The 17965-nt window shown below is 41.3% G+C and overlaps 1 protein-coding gene across 2 annotated transcripts in view; it reads left to right on the forward strand.

The window, feature by feature from the left end:
• Positions 1 to 17965, forward strand: part of LOC307084694 (EGF-like repeat and discoidin I-like domain-containing protein 3) — a 75448-nt gene that overhangs the window by 45037 nt on the left and 12446 nt on the right. For both annotated transcript variants that reach the window (XM_079749166.1, XM_079749167.1), the window contains exons 5-8: positions 674 to 855; positions 5810 to 5965; positions 7515 to 7659; positions 8423 to 8607. In XM_079749166.1, the coding sequence (XP_079605292.1) occupies positions 674 to 855; positions 5810 to 5965; positions 7515 to 7659; positions 8423 to 8607 (668 nt within the window). The remainder of the gene's footprint in view (positions 1 to 673; positions 856 to 5809; positions 5966 to 7514; positions 7660 to 8422; positions 8608 to 17965) is intronic.

Below are 17965 nucleotides of genomic sequence, written 5' to 3' on the forward strand. Positions count from 1 at the left end.
TGACCTATTCTCTTGTGTAATTTAACATTCGCTAGGTATGTGCTGCTTGTTAGGAAAAAAAAATGGTCTTCTTCGCCAGCATTTCAATGGTGCCTTGTTATGATGTGAAGGACTAAAGAGGGGGCAGCCGCCTAGAAAGAAATGACTACACTCGATTGACAAAAACAAAACGGGCTACGCACCAACCCACTGGAGACTTGTGGGGCAGACTACCTTGAAGTGGCCTCTGCTAGCACCACAGGCGGAGACTCTCCATAGACACTTTGTGTCCTTTGTGTATGATGGATGGAAAAGCCAGAGAGGAAAACATCCCCAGCTGTCACTGAGACAGGTTTTGCTCCTAATTATGAAATTCAGGATGCTCTTAAGATGGTGTCCAGCCATGAGCCAAGGGTAGCCCATCTTGGCTGGCACATGATGATCGCATTATTAAATAAAATGTGAAATGGCAACACATGGTTTCTCTGACAGGTGCATGAATCACATGTGCAGCATGTGAATTCGTCTGCACTATATTGTTAATTCACACGCTATGAATGTATGCATGACTCTTGGAAACACGGTGTGGTGACAAAGATGCTCTGGAAATACCGCTCAACTGTAACCAGGGAAAACAAACAAGCATACATATGCATGCTGGCTCTCATTTGTCTCCTCTCCTGCTTTTCCCCAGAATGCTCTGGACCACTGGGCATGGAGGGCGGTATCATTTCCAACCAGCAGATCACAGCGTCCTCCACCCACCGCGCGCTCTTTGGCCTGCAGAAGTGGTACCCCTACTTCGCACGGCTCAACAAGAAGGGCCTGGTCAACGCCTGGACCGCTGCAGAGAATGACCGATGGCCCTGGATCCAGGTGAGACTCTTCCACAAACACTGGGGCCACTGAATGTCACGGTGCAACATGAGTCCACCAAAAACAATCCCGTCAAACACAATCCTAAAAGGGCATCGTTTAAGGCTGGAAAGCAAAAAAAGTAAACAAAACTGTTGCAACGCATACTTTGGCTTTTCGGTGTGAGACACTTAAACCAACATTTATATAGTCAGCTTTAAAGAAGAAAAGTCTTTGTTTGGGAGGGAATTGTTTTGTTTATGGAAATGCATCTGGAAACGCCATCATATATCTCTAATGTGGCTGGCTTTACAGTTAATTACTGGCACAGATGAATTGATGGCTTGCTACTGATTCATTCCGGAGGGCAATTAAAAGTGTAAGCAGAGGGTTGAACAGCTGCTAGCCTAGTGGAGTGTAAGGAAGCGCTATCATGGGCTCCGCTTCATTCAGCAAGTGTTTATACAGTGCTATGTTTTTTTGGAGGTGGAAAACAACGACATTCTTCATAGGGTTGTGATAGTTCTTAAGTTGCGTGTTTAATTGTAGAGCCTTTTGCTTTTATAGTTCAGTTTGTTTTGTTATCTCTGAAATTTTGATCGTCAATGATTCATGATCGTCAGTGATTGCCGCCTCTTGATGCACAATTAAGCATGAAATAGAATATGATTGATCGTGTAGTGCATCTATGGATAGCATGAGGCTAGTTATAAGTGCACCAGTTGGCTGCCCCGTGCTGTCCTTCTTTCACTAACTGACCGGGTGGATCGGGGCCCGAGGAGACCACAAATAATTGCAGATATTTTGAGACTTGTGAACAGATTGTTCCACTTTAAACCAACACAAAGAAACCCAGCAGGTGCCTGTTCTTTAGAAGATTAGGTGGATGGGTGAATGGATCGGAGACAGACAGAAAGATACATAGAAAGACAGAGCGAGTGAGTGACTGAAAGAGATGTGGGACTAAAAAAAGACCAGGCAGAACTTCAAAGAGATATTGACCAACACGATGAGTACCAATAACACAGAAGAAGAAAAAAAACGACCAGAGGTCACCCTCTGACTCAGACTGAGCAACAGAGAATGTCAGGAAATGGACGTTATAAAGAGAGCCCGCAACACAAATAACAAACAGAGCATGGATCATGAAATATTCAGGCGGTTTGTCAGACTCTAATGATGCCACATGAGAAGTAGCACACGACGCTGAGGGCGCCATGGAGCCGTCAAGGGGCCGATGTGTTCAAGAAAAACAGGACGGCGAAGGGATGTCAACGCACTGGCAGTGTGTTAGGCAGAAGGTTTGCTTTCACAGTTGAGGTTTGCTTGCCTTAGGGGGCTTTGAAACCGATTATACTGGCGAAGTGGATGGATCTGCATGTTAAGTCAGACCAGGACGCTGCCAGACCCGTGGGGAATGGACAAACTGTTTAATGTAAAAATCGACACATACAAATACCAAACAATTAGAGCTGTGCCATCCTGCACTCTCTAACCCGTTCCAGCCCTCTCGACTCTGATTTGCCAGTTCAATTGATTATTTGCCGATTCAAGGCAAGTTGAAAGGACAGGTGTGATAGATCTATTGGCTTATCCAACCATAACATTACAAGGGAACCAATGTGGAGAATAAGGGATGGATAATTAAGAAATATTCACGCTCCGCGATCGAAAGTGGGAAGCAAAAGGAACCCTCTGCGGTCCAACCATGGGTCTAGCGGTGTTAATGGCTGGAACCTGACTGGGATCACCTCTCTTTTTGCCCCCAGTTTAACGCCATGGATCAGGGTTTTCAGTTTTCATTGACATCAGTTGACATCATTAGACCCACATGGATTGTCCCATTAGTTCCCTGCTGAAGATTGCTTTAACAAGATCAAAACGCCATGGATCTATAACGAGTTCTTGACTTATGGATGTGTTGATTGACTTCCTGAAGGTAACCAGGGTTACGGAAGCAAGTTGAAGGGACGGAGCGATCGATCTGTATGCTTGATCCAACCGTAACATTACACTAGGAGCAGTGTTGAAAATAATGGATGGATAGTAAAAATATTCATGTGTCCATAAAAATAAAAAGAATTTGAGAAGATACAAATCTTGCTGAACTATGATTTCAACCTTTGGGGTACACCCCTCCAAATAGTTATGAAATAATTATGGGATAAAGGAACATTTATTGTTGTGCTCCGATATTAACATGTTCCTATTCTACTCTGGACTATATTTTGTTTGTGAGTAAGAGGAGATGGTGGTGTTTGAGATTAAGTGTTATTTTGTTGTCCTACACAGGGATAATCACGTCTTTGTATTTGTTGGACTGGTATACAGTTAATTTCCAACATAACAAAGCTCTATACATATGGATGTATAGAGTGACCTCAACAATTAGCGGCCAACTCTCTACAAGTGTACCTGGAGGGAGAGCTTCAGAAGTGATGTGTTGGTTTACGATAAAAAGTTAATAAGGCCTGGCTCGTATTATCTGGCTGTTTACTGACTTGTTACGAGTTTTGTTCTGACAAAACATGTCACAGTGTCTGATAAGTCCAAACCCGTGACCATTTTGATTGAGTTATCTCATAGTATGCCTGTCTTTTATACATTGCTTCTGGGACGTTTTTTATATCAATTAATGGTTTATTTGTGTTGCGTTTGACATAGAGTAATACATGACACATAATAACCTTTTCCAGTGCCCAACAAGCATCCATTTCTCTATTACTCCAAGGGACATTTAAGAACATAATCCAGCCTTTTGTATATAACAAAGTACCAGCGTTAATGAAGACAGAATCGGTGGGACTCCAAAGCTCATGACAAATTAGACGCACTCTGTGCTCATTCCTGGGTACTTCTGAAAAACCTCTGGGAAATCAGAGAAAGTTCTTCAGAACCGAGAAGAGGACCATTACCCAAACTTGGAGACATTTTAAGGAGAACACTTACCTTACTTTCAGCAGGTTTGGTTTGAACATCAAAATCTGTGTGTGTGTGTGTGTGTGTGTGTGTGTGTGTGTGCATAAGTGTAAAAGTGGCTGTTATGCCTTAAGTACTGTGATTATGTGTCTCACTAATTCAGCCACTAGCTATTACTGAACTGAAGCATATCTGGTCGTTTCTGTTTGTAAATCCCCAAATTGCCCTACGGCGTGATCATATACGACGCCATTGTTCATTGTGCATTGTCCGATCAAGGTGACTGTCTGGACCAACAAGGTGTCATAATCCACGTTGGATATCACATCTGTTTTGGACTTGCTGTATGGTGGTGTTTTTAAGCGCACACAACAAGCTTGAGGCTTAACCCTTACACATTGTGTAAATCCCAGCATCTTTGGCGCTAATAACATGTCATGTTATGCAGTCAAAATATCTTTCTAGCAATAGCGCCAGAGAATGAAAGGTGTTTTATTGCATGAATATGGATTTAGAAAGAAGTGTTAAACACTGAGCTCCTCACCTCCTGCTGAACCAGCTGTCTCTTGACACTCAAAGGTAGAAATCATTTTTTTTATATTAATACACTTCTCTCTGCAGGGTTTCACACACTTCTGAGGGGAAATTCTGACATTTATGTTCCCTTACTGTTAACATAAAGAGTATGGCTAATGTACAATAGCAATCACTTCAAAAGAGCTCAGTTTCCTTGTGGCTACAATCAGCACTAATGAATGAAGAAGGCCCTAAAGCCTGGCCATGCATACAGACATGGCTTTGGTAACCTTTTTGAAGTTGTGTCACTGAAACTTAGGAGCACGTTATTCAAATACATTTACGGCATTTAGCAGACGCTTTAATCCAAAGTGACTTGCAAACATGATGACGTGATTAATTAATGCCGGACATTGATAAACATTTAAGTAAATATGTCAGTGTTAGCTGACCTGCTAGTTTTCAGTGCTTGTCCCTGGGCAGAGGATTTAAAAGCACATTAAGACATTAAAACTGGCAGGCAGACATGTTCTCACTCGGAGCATACATACAGCAGAGGAAGCAACGCTAAAACAAAACAGCCCTTAATGAGTTGGTTTGGGGACACACATACAAATCTCTTTCTGGGATTTTGTTTTCTAGCATGTGTCTATAGCCACAAACATAATCTGTACGTAACATCTTCATGAAAGACAAAGTGAATCTAAAAGATTGGCTGCCAGTTCAAACCATCATTCACGCTTGGCATGCAGCACAGCATCGTAGGGTCTTAGCTTCTGCAACTTAGAGACGGAGCCAGAGGATGAACAATAAACCAACAGGAACTGTAAACCAAACACATTCCCACATACATTTTGGACAAAATAACCTCACAATCAAATCCCTTCTCTTCCGTGACCACAGACGAGAATAAGAGAATAACATCACGGACGGTCTTGTGTTGTGTGTCTTCCCAATATAAATACTTTATGTGAAAAACAAATCAAAGAAAGTGTGCTCATCAAAGGTTTGAATTAACATGGTATCATCAAACACGGAGTAGTTACTCAGACACCGATCGCGGTGCTACGATACGAATCGTGGGGCTGTGTGTATCTAAACATCAATCACATTCTCCACGCTCGGCTCTCTTCCCTCTTGCACGCTCCTGGCACGCTAAGACGCTTTGCATGGGCTCTGTAATGACAGTGTCTACGTGGGGGTTGACACACTGGATCCCGGGTGTCAGGATTGATTAAATGCTCCATCCCATCACACCCCTTCTGAACAAGATGGATGGTTCTGACACAATAGATACCAGGGGGCAAATTGATCCCAACGACTTAAGAAAAATTACAAAGGATTGGGGAAGAGAGGGAGAGAGAGAGAGAGAGAGAGAGAGAGAGAGAGAGAGAGAGAGAGACACGCACATAATGCAAAATCTCGCTCTCACGCTGATAGCAACAATCACATGTACAAGCTCCCATGAAATATTATAGAAAATAAATTATGGGAATGGTAATGGTGCTATTTTTTTTGTGCTTCTTATTCTGTACCCAAGATTAACCTGCAGAGGAGGATGAGGGTCACGGGCCTAATTACCCAGGGTGCAAAGCGCATCGGAAGCCCAGAGTACGTCAAGTCGTACAAAGTAGCCTCCAGCGATGACGGGAAGACATGGAGGACGTACAAGGTCAAGGGCACGGATGGGGACATGGTGAGTAGCGCACACACACACACACACACACACTCACACACACATGCACCCGCACACACACACACACACACACACACACACACACACACACACACACACCTGATTATGTCTCTCACTACCCCTTCCCATTGGTCTCCTCCTCCTATCAGTCTATCTCTATCAAACAGTCTACATGCAACCATGCACACACAAACACACACACACACACACACACGCACATACGCACACACAGACTTACACTCAAACAAATTTGTACAAGCAGCCACAAACAGCGAGTGGAGATCATGCACTCAGTCAAGGGCAGATTGAAGGACATGATGAGATGGCTTTTTAATTAGCTTGCTCACACCGGGCCCATCTCACTGCCCCCTACCACGTTTATTACTTCTAAATGGATTTTTTTTATACTATTTGGGGATAAATAGCCACCAAACGCCCCACCCGGCTTTGTATCATTTCTGACAGCCCACCGTGGCTGTCCTCAAAACAGCCAGGCCCCAAATGACCAGCCTGCCAAGCCTCGACATTTATCGCTTGGTCCAGCGATCTCCATGCACTTGAGTTTTCCGCTGCGTATCTCGCAAACTCAAATATATAGTATGAATTCTTAAGTGTGTATGTGTATGTGTCCGTGTGTGCCTGTGTGTGAGTGTGGAGAGGGGTGAGGTGAGTTATTCATACATTTTGTGGTGGACGGGAGTGGGAATGTAATGGTGACAGTGGGGTTGCAGCAATAAGTCCTGCTTTAGATGTGCTTGATAACCTTGTTCTGCGGGACTACTCTTTATTTCTGCTAACCTTCAGTTGTCGTTGCTAACCTCTATTTGTTCTACAAGTTGGTGCTATTGTATGTACTGCATTTCAATGGATATTGCTTTTCCTCCATCACCCTCTCTCTCTCTCTCTCTCTCTCTCTCTCTTTCTCTCTCTTTGTTTCTCTCTCTCTCTCTCTCTCTCCTCACCAATCTCTCTCTCTCCCTCTTTCTCTCCATCTATCTCTGCCTCTGTCTCAACCACGCACATACAAATCATGCAGTTAAATAGCTGGGTCTGTCATACTCTGTCTCAGCTCTTTTTACGTTAAAAATACACTCTAGAAGGTATCGCCACATAATTGGACCACTAATGTAAAAACATACCATTCTGCCTGAATGAATTACGAGCTCAAATGGGCAGAGAAATGGGCCCTGTAAATCTATCTTGTTGACCTTGGATGATGGCAATGTATCAAGTATGGAGAAGACATGAGCGGCAGAGAGTGAGAGTGAGATAGATGGAGAGAGAGAGAGAGAGAGAGAGAGAGAGAGAGAGAGGGTGAGAGAGAGAGGTTGAGAGAGAGAGGGTGAGGGAGCAGTAGAGTGAGAGTGAGATAGAGAGAGAGCGGTAGAGAGTGTGAGTGAGGGAGAGAGAGAGAGAGAGAGAGAGAGAGAGAGAGAGAGAGAGAGAGACACACACACACACACACACACACACACACACACACACACAGTGGCATGTTAGCTCTGCTATGTCTGTTTACAGCTATTGTTGGTTTCCACTCCTGAAACAGATTTTCAGAGGGAACGTCGACAACAACGCTCCCTCGGCCAATTCCTTCACCCCACCCATAGAGGCCCAGTATGTGCGCATTTACCCACAAGTCTGCAGGAGGCACTGCACCTTGCGCATGGAGCTCCTCGGATGTGAACTGACAGGTGGGTCCAACAAGGCAATGCTAAAAGGCACCCCCATATACTCAAATTTGAATTGAAATGGCTGACAAACAGCCGGCAAATCGCAGCCACTATGTTGTAGCCTGTCAAATGTCCGTGTTCTACAGCAGTTCCACAGCCTATGTGAACACACCAATTTCAACATTGTTTTAAGAATTCTGGGGTCTAAAGTGTCACTTTCCCTCGATGTTGTGTGAATGAGTCACCCTTTGAAGAACACCCAATGTGAAGTACGTTATTTTTGTGTTGTCGCCATGGTTACCACTTCCTATTGCAGTGTTGGCCAGAAAAGTGTGATTTTAATGTGGTTTGATCCTTGATGTTATAGTCCTTCAGCTAGCTCAGAGCTGCTCCCTACTAGGTTGTGTCTTCAAAACGTTGGCCGCACAGCACTGACATGTCTTTTGTGTTTGCGCTCATATTGATTTTTTTGCTTTGATTGTTTTCTGTACTCCCCTGGCGTCAAGTTGAATAGAAACGATACATGACTCAGTGTAAAATGTAATTGTCAACAAAGCTGCTTTAAAGTTTACAGTTTTCGTTGCTGTACAAGATGGCCCATTTAGTGATTACAGAGTAATTAAGAGCTGACTAAGGAGAAGGAAGGGGTTCAAACCACAACAAGTGGTTAGACACACTTGGAACCCAAAAGAGTGTACAGAAGCCCCAAATCGACAGACCTGCATAGTCTTTTTATCAGCGTGCAAGCCAGCTCATGTGTTTTGTTGGGATGTTTTGGCTCTAGGCTGCTCTGAGCCAATGGGAATGAAGTCAGGCCACATCCAGGACTACCAGATCACCGCCTCCAGCATGTTCAGGACACTCAACATGGACATGTTCACCTGGGAGCCCGGCAAAGCCAGGCTGGACAAGCAGGGAAAGGTCAACGCCTGGACAGCAGGACGCAGTGACCAGTCACAGTGGCTTCAGGTATTGAACCGACCAATGTTCTATAATCAGTGTCATCTTTAACAGACGATAGACAGAAGGGTGGTGGAAAGACACAGATACATGCACTTGGCTTGTCGTTTTTTAAACCTCTTACCTCGCTGTCATTGTGTGAACTGAATGTATATTTGAATGCAAAAACAAGAAGCAAGGTTTGAAGCATCTGATATTTCTCAATACAAAACAAGGTCAGTTTGAATAAACATTTCTAAAACATTCCTCCTAGGTATTAGATAATTGGTTTGATAGCGCAGCAGTCGGGAAGTATAAAAGAGAAGAGAACGGACATCTGTGTCTTCTTCTGGGCTTGTGTAAACACACCCACATTCCCTCAACTGTTGGATCACATTTAGTGGCGTTATCTACCGTGAGACTGGCCGGCGCCCTGCAAAGATAACAGCCGCCATTTAAAGTCAAATCCTTAATTGATTTGTTTTCATTGCTAGAATGATGTCTTAAATGTCTCTTGAAAAAGCCAAGCCAAGAGAAGCTTGTCTTTGGCCTGTCTGCTGGACAGTTTAACAGTTTATTCTTGTTTTAAATACTTTGCAGGAATTGGTATGCCAGCGAGGTATAAAAATATGACTATACTGCCGTGCGATTCACTTTTCCCTAGTGATACCCCCTGTTTGTTGAAATGTGCCCATCAGAGTGTTTAAGTACCTGGCTAGCCTACCTCATCAAGCCCTATTCAATCCAACCCTTAGGTACTTAAATGTGGCAGGCGTGGGTAATCAAGAAACAATTTGTACTCAAGTGACTTATTTTAAGCACTCATTAATTATTATCAATCATTATTCCTACTTCGGGAGAAACTAGTTTATCGAGGTGTCATCTTCTCTAGTCTCTCTTAATTTCATTGCCCGAAAAGTCTCTGGTCTAATTAGAAATTTGGTCAATAATGTTCCCCAGACAGAGCGGGAGACAGATGCCATCTCCAATAATGATGATTACCCCACAAAATCACAGCATGGTTTTTCAATCAGTATTCCTCTCCGTAAAAAGGTCACCCTCCACCAACATCCACCTTGTATCTACGTTGCTCCTTGCTTTAAAGCAGAGACCCCACACTGTTAACAAATATACACGCATAGGCATTGAGGGTCATCCTACACCGACGTGTGACCTGAAAATCTGCTGCTCTTTGCTTTAAAGTTGAGATCCAACACTGTTTAACCAAATACAGACATAGGAAATCTGATGCGGCTCATCCTTAGTGAAATCAGAGATCTGCTTCCTCTGCTCCCTGGGCCTCCCTGCCTGACTGAGCCCTTTTGGTGTTTTTCAGCATGAACACGTCATACTCCTTGGCTGCACGTCCTGTCTGGACGTTGGTCAATTTGAGCAGGGCTTCCAGTCAGATATACTGTTAATATTACTGGGGTAAGGAGTGTCAGATATCAAGGAGCTCAGATTACTAAATTGTTTGCTATGGGCAGAGGCTAAGTTGTGTGTACTCTTACAACACGCTGTGGGTGGTGGAGGGGTTGATACAGAAGTGATACAATGGCCTCCACGGGCTCGATCCTTCAGATAGGACGGTACTATGGTTTTAGGAAAGGGAAACAATGTTCATTCAAATGTATTCTTAATATCCCATTCACATGTGTTGCTACGGGGAATAATTAATTCTCTTGACTTTTGAGCAAGACTTGAAACCTGATAGATTACTGAAATTGACAAGACCTAATGACAATTTAAGTACACCAATTAATCATGACAACGGCCTTGCCGCGCTTTCAAATTGTATCAAGCTAAGAGAAGAAGTAGAGAGAAGAAAGACTTATACAACTTAATATATAGGCTTTAAACATTTTATATTTCAATGATAAACCTTGGGCGCCTCATTTCATTTAGATGAATGCAGGGTGTAATCATTATGGTTATCATCTATGTGGTTTCATTGAAGCAAAAGCAAGGTGTGGTCAACATATTACCAGCCATCACCCATTTAAAAATTCATTGTATGTGTATATATGTATATATATATATATATATATATATATATATATACACACACTAATGCAAATTTCCTACCAGTGCCCCCTGATGGCCAGAACACATGGCACAATGGTTATCGAAACAAGCTCACAGAGCCTAACTGCCTTTAGTTTCACTCCAGATTATGCTAATTCACTCTTTAATCCATCTGTTTTCTAACCATTATTAGCACACCCGACTCACTTTGAAGGGTGTTGTTTTATTATGTTTCAAATGACTCCTCTTATCCAATGGTTGTGGTTAAGTAGTGACAACACTTCCAAAATTAAAGCGTGTCAACACCACAAAATTGCGCGTCTCGAGTGGTGTCCGACCCACAACCATCCTCGCCTGACGGGGGGGGGGGCATCACACAAAAGCAGAGTCAATCAAAATCTCTAAAGATGCTTTCAAGATGAACTCCTAGGCTGTCGGGGGGAACAGCCAAGTGTTCCAGCTGGCAGATTCTGATTGGCTAATTATGGACATTAAGGTGTCCACGGACTGATGAGTATTTGCCAGTCAGGCATTAGGTGCTCTCTAGTTACCATGTTCAGAGAAGATATCTAAAGCATAACACACTATGTGCTCTTCTTCTGGTTAGGATTTTTGCATGAATGAACACAGTTTGTTTAATTTGGCAACAAACGCATGAGTTAGTTGGAAACACTTAACATGCTAGCTTTTAGATTACATTGTTAATGGTGCGCTTTGTTGAAAAGAGGTTTGACACCATAGATTTGTTGATGAATAGTTAAATAAAAGCATCACTCTTATAACTGTCAGTTTCAGCAAACGTGTGTATACCTTTTTTGTTCTCATAAACAATGTAGATTTGAACTTCAATTCAAACTTTAGATTGACAAAACCATCCCTTTAGCCAGGTCGGCCATGGCCAAAACTAGATGTCTTTCATCAGAGAAAACAGAATTTAAGATTTGTTTTGGTTCATTCCTTAAAAGCTCATAAGTCTCCCTGGATAAACAGGGCACTTGAAAGACGATCTTTAAGATCCTGAAGTTCAACTTGCATTCTTTTTCAGAAGGTTGTGTGTGGTTCCATAAGATGTGCTGTGGTAAATACATTTATCCTCCTGACCCCTGATATAGATCGACATTAATATATTTACAAATACCTTTTTCTGAGTGCATCAGAGAGGGATTTGAAGAGTTTCAAGTTCTGTGATTTAATCTGCATATGTCAGTCTTATACTTTGTCTATATTATGGAAATATGTATGGTTTAATAATAAGACTAAAGCCCCAGTAAATGATATGCATGTGTATTGTCAGCAGATTTTTATTTGTCTTTGTGTTTACTTGCTATTGCTATTATATGGGGAGTAGAGGAGACCAGCCATAATTTGAGATCGGGGCCTGTTAACAGGAGATTAACATGCCAATTTATCCATTTCAAATACGGCACTGGTGACGACCGACCCACTTCTTCCTAATCAAAAGAATTAGCTGGGCCTTTGTTCGCTGTGGAGCACAGCTTTCATTTGTCCCATCGCAACTCTTGTCTCTTCTTGACTGCTAATTCAGAGACAATAAAGCTTGCGTTCTTCATAAGAGCAGCAGAGGCCTTAAAGAGAGAGCGTGACATAGAAAGAGATGGGGAATGAGGTAGAGGAGGAGATGGGGAGAGAGAACAGCATAAAGGAGTTAAGGGGAATTGTGATCAACTTGAGTAAGAATGACCAGGGGGAGATTTTGGAAACAAGGGGAATAGTATTGGCTGGCAATGTCTTACGCAGGAATTGCGAGGATAATGTAAAGTTAATTAGAAGGATTCAATGGTGTGATGTTTGATTGATCTGCAGGAGCCCCCCCCCCCCCGCTGTTATAAATGTTTAGGCAAACATGCGTTTAACAGCCCTCGGATCACATTTGGAATTTTGAAATGCCATAATATTCAGGCTTCTGTTATAATTTGCCATAATGTGTCTTATTACCATTATCACACAATGGACAGCTAAAATAAATAAGAGCTGCATGCCACGCGTAGCAAACTTGCCCTACCAAACTAATTTAAAATAACATTGTTGGAGAGACAGAGTATCCTTGCGGTTTTCCTTCTCGTCCAAAGTAGAAAGCAATATGAAATATATTGGAAAGGGCTTGTCTGTATAATGTCCTTCTAGTCTGTCGTTTTTCTAACATGTTTTATTGAAGCTGTGGGTACAAATCTGTGTATTTTTTCATACATTTTTGCAGTAAGCAATTAATTACTTGCTTACACGATTGACTAGTAAACCAATGCTTTAAGAACATTTAATATGATTCAACAACATTCTTAAAGTGTCCAATAATATTTTTGAAAGGAGGACCAGGCTCATAAAAGATAAAGTCAACTGCAACTTTCATTAAAGTGAGTTGCTCTACCCAGTTTCATTCACTTTCCATGCAGCTAACATGCTGATTCAATTAGCCTTTAAATTAAGATTCTTAGGGAACGGCGAAACCAACAGCTTTTGCATTCAAATGGAGGCTTTTACGATGGCTCTAAATCCACTATAATATTAAAGACTGGGTTTGAATTCAACGTTTACTACGTTGAATTCATGTGATGCTACTCTCATCTTTTCATTATGTGGGAAAACCATCTTATCTGTTCCTTTTTTTCTTTCTCTCTTTCCCCATTGCACCCCAATTATCTCGCTCCATCTCTCTCTCTCGATCTCCGGTCCTCTCTCTCTCTCTGTCCTTCCTTTCTATTAACCCCATTTACTCCATCAAGGCTGACACAGGAGGCATACATCAACTTTATCAGGGAATGATTGCTTCATGGGTTTCCAACAGACCAAGCTAGAATCCTGGCTGCTTCTTAGGGAAATTCCAAATGTCATCTTGGTCTACATGAGATTGACTTAAACTTGGTCTGCAAGGCTTGATTTAACACATACATATCTGTATTATGTTTGAAGAATTGTATCTTTTCCTCATGGAGCATTTTTTTAATATATATATATATATATATATATATATATATATATATATATATATATATATATATATATAATCTGTGTTACGTATTCATTCAACCATTTTGAACTGGCGTTGCAAATGTGATCACAATGAACACGTCCTTTTTAGAATCATAGGAGCATCGGAATGATCGTTTTTGGGTTGGTAGTATTGGTTTTGTGGTCATGGTCATAGTAATCAATCGTGAAATAATTTGTCATTATGGGAAAACATTGTGTTTGAAACTGCCAAAGCATTTCTCAGGCAAGACTTGGCAAAACACTTTTCATTAGCCCTGGTTCCGGTATATTTATGTGGATTTCAAATTTTTCTTTGCCAACAAAACATCCCAGGATGCATTCTGATAGGGACGATACCTGCTAATACAAGGTCATCGGTTACAGTCCCCAATCGTTCAGTCAATATTTCTACACAAAAGGTCAATTAAAAAGGATCCTCCTGACCTAAAACAAGAGCCTAGCTAAAAAGCAATCAAACTGGATATCTGTCATGTGTAGAAATGTCCCCAATGGATAAAGCATGTTAGCTGCTGACATGCGTGACCATTGGAGCTCCGGTGTGGCTGTAATGCACATGAACTGTATAAAACACTGATTGAAACTAAGTTTTGATATTTGTAAATTATCTTGAAAAAATAATGTATTCACGTCAACATGGTCTTGTCATACACCCTGGGAAAAAGCATCCCTGCTTCTTTCTTTGACAGTTTAGATATTTTTCCACATCAATTTCATGTCTCTGGACTGTTTGATTGGCTGGCTATACTTTGTACTTTGTGTACAAACCACACTGGTGACGTCACCGGCTGTGTGTAAATCCGGTATGGCGGCGCCCTTCTGCCAAAGGAGTTAATTTATTAAAAAACAGTTCCTCAATGCTGACAACTAAAACAGTAGACACACAAACGACATTGACCTTCATGTCCTTTTATGTTTCAGTAACACTTTAAAAGTCTGCTGGCAGGTGAAAACCTCTCTGCAATCCATCATTTTGTTTAGTAGGATGTGGTGCACTAATGGTTATTTTGATGGCACTATCTTGTTAAAGCATAGCTGAATGTTTGTGTTGTTTTCTCTAAGAGCTAAATTAAAATAACCAAAAACCAAGAAAAGTCCCTGAGGTGTAGATGACATTTAGTCTAAGTGTTGTAGGATGACAAATTACTTTCCAGTCAGATGGGCTCTTCCAAAGATGACCCAAACTTTGCCTTAAAGATTGAAGATTGCCCTGAAGATTTTGACTATAGACCAAGAAGTTGCATCATTCTTGCCTGTTCTTCTTAACTGGGAGGGAACAACACAAATGAGATTATAGAGAGAAAACCATTAGCTGATTAGCCAACGACTAGGCAAGACTTTGTTAAGAAATATCAGCCAAGGACATGCGTCTGTATTGAATCATTCCCTGTTATCTTATCCATCTTGATAAGAAGATCACCCAGTCTGACACACTAATCTATGTTGCCTTGAATAAGCGACTATAACCCTACAACTCAAAGTGAAATTACATTGCGAGTGTGAAATCCCTCAACATCACCAGTGCGGGAGCAATTTCCATGCAACGTTGAGCAGCCTCTCTCTCTCTCTCTCTCTCTGTCTCTTTATGCCCACTACAGACATGCCGGGCTGTGCGAATGATGCCCTCCTCTTCTCCATAATGCCTCCAAATAATCCCCCGTGGTTGATTCAGACTCTATCTCCTTTCGCTATGGTCGACTCCCTTCGTAGCTCTGTTTGCTCCAACCTAGTCTCAACATAAGGAAGTTGCGCAATTGTGTTCACGCGTGCATGCTCCTAAGTTGCCTATTTGCATTCCAGGTGGATCTGTACTGCACGCATTCTTTGTTAATTTGATCCCAAGGAAGGTTGCGTTCGACTAGGATGAGAAACGATGAAGAGCTTAATTGCCATTTGACAGTTGATGCGCACAAAACATCTATACACCTGTCTGGGTGAGATCATAGAGGCCTCAGAGTATTCTCATGTGTGAATACTCTGTATTGGTCATTGAGTTGAACACACGGCTGGCTGTTATAGCGAAATATGTTTGCTAATGCACATAAATCAGACTGTGATGTTACAAGGTGAGCAAATCATCAAACTTGTTTTGAAGTATAACTACCAGATCCATATATATATATATATAGATATAGGGATGTAGATGGGAAAAGCTGAAAGAAAAAAAGCTTAGGGGCTTCAGAGCATGCAGAGCACCAGTTCCAAGGAACTAAAAATGAATTGCTAAAAGATGATGGTTGCCAGTATAGGATATTTTGTTGTACCAATAAAACAGTAATACATGTTGCACAAATATTTTTTTCCTCCAGTGAAATGGAGAAAAAGCAAAATCAAACCACTCTCGGACGCCGGTTAGTTAAATCAGTTGTAAGAACAACTTATTCAACCCACTTAAGCTTCTAGGAGAAAAAACGTGAATCTATTGCTTCAATTCGTTCATCCGAGCAGCAGGGGCCATTCAACTATCTTTATATAAATATATATATAGCGATAGAAAATTGGTCATTGAGTTGAACATACGGCTGTCTCTTATAGCGACAGATGTTTGCTAATGCACACAAATCAGACATGTTACAAGGTAAGCAATTCATCAAACTTGTTTTGAACTATAACTACCAGATCTTTATATACAGTATATAGATATATGGATGTGGATAGGTTATGCTGAAAGAGGTATATATATATTTATATATATATATATATATATATATATATATATATATATATATATAAGCAATAGACAGTAGCGCTAGCTGTCACGACTGGAGAGGAAGAGTCGATGGCATACACAGGGGAGCCGAGAGATCACAAAAGTGTAGCCTGGGTGGTTAGGCACTTAATGCTGCATCATTACAAACATAAAATAACTTTCATTGTCAAACGAATAAAAAAGAAAAGAATATGAGAATACCGCCACCACCACAACAACCATAATAAACAAATTAATAAGACCCCAATAGAAAATAAATAGGTGCTTGTTTTTGTCCGATGACGGGGACGAGAGAAAAGGAAAAATCTGGGATTTCTTTACTAAAAGAGCCCAATATGAGGAAGATTAGGGAGAAGCAAGGTGATCACATTTAACCAAATTGAAAATAATATTTGTTTTTCTTTGGTTGTATGCATCATGACCGTTAGGGGTACAGTTGTTTACAAATCCTTCAGAAAATAATATTGAAATGTTTAATCACGCATTTAATTTTGTTATACATCTCAACACAATGTAGTGGCATCTTGAAGACCTGAACTTACGGTCCAAATGTACGCTGAAGACACATCGAGTATACGCTTCAAAGCCGGTCAAACCACAGAAACTGTCAAGCAAAGTCACCCCCTATAAGCCTTATTCTGAAGCAGGAAAACCCCAGAATATTTATATACTCTAAATCTTAAAATAGAATGATAACTACATAAATATAGCAAACTATTGTAAACATCCATTGCAGCATTGGTTGGTATGTAGCCTCATAGCATGATCTGCTATTTAAACCTTGCCGTCTATTTGTATATTGTACTTGAATATAATGACAGTTGGACAGCTCATTTTTACTGATCGTATTTACTGTATACAGTTTTATTCCGAATATTTTCGCTGCAGTGTTGACATTTTGATCCTTTTGCTTTATTTATATATATATATATATATATATATATATATATATATATATATACTTATTTGTGTTTCCCATTGAAAGATATGTAACAAAGAAAGCCAGGAGTGTCAAAATAAGGGACTTTCATCCCAAAGCTTCAGATGAGAGATGTTAACCCTGCTCTATAGCTGGAATGCTTTGAAGCTCCCTAAAGAACATTCTTTGCCACTGTGGATTATCATACTGAGAGAGGAATTTTACCATACACCAGAATCCTCCGTCCTGTATAGCCATTGTAGCACGGATATATTTCCTACTCGCTCGATGCCAGTAAGCAACGGCTACTGATGTCCTTTCAAACCACTGTAGTCTGATGTTCTATTTTCCCCTGAATACAGGTGGGTCAGAGAGAAGTCAGGGTAGGCAAAGCTGCACTTTGAACATTATAAAAAATGAGACATGAGGTCCCTGTGTACATCGAGGATAGCATCTTTGTGTGTATGTGTGCGTGTGTGTGTGTTTGTGTGTGTGCGCGCGCGTGTGTGTGTTCCAGACAGGTGCATTCCCATTGCTTGTGTGTTTGTTTGTGCGAGCGTAATTGCGATCGTTACTGTATCATGAAAAGGGGGGGGGGGATTACAATTGCTTTGTTAATGCTCACAATACTAGATCATTCGGCGGGCTCTAAGAAAATGTACGAACACAGGCACCGCGTTTGTACATTGTCGTCCCATAGGCTATGAAGTGGGTCAGGGTATTTGAGC

The sequence above is a fragment of the Pollachius pollachius genome, assembly GCF_949987615.1.
Source record: "Pollachius pollachius genome assembly, chromosome: 1".
Lineage (NCBI taxonomy): Eukaryota > Metazoa > Chordata > Actinopteri > Gadiformes > Gadidae > Pollachius > Pollachius pollachius.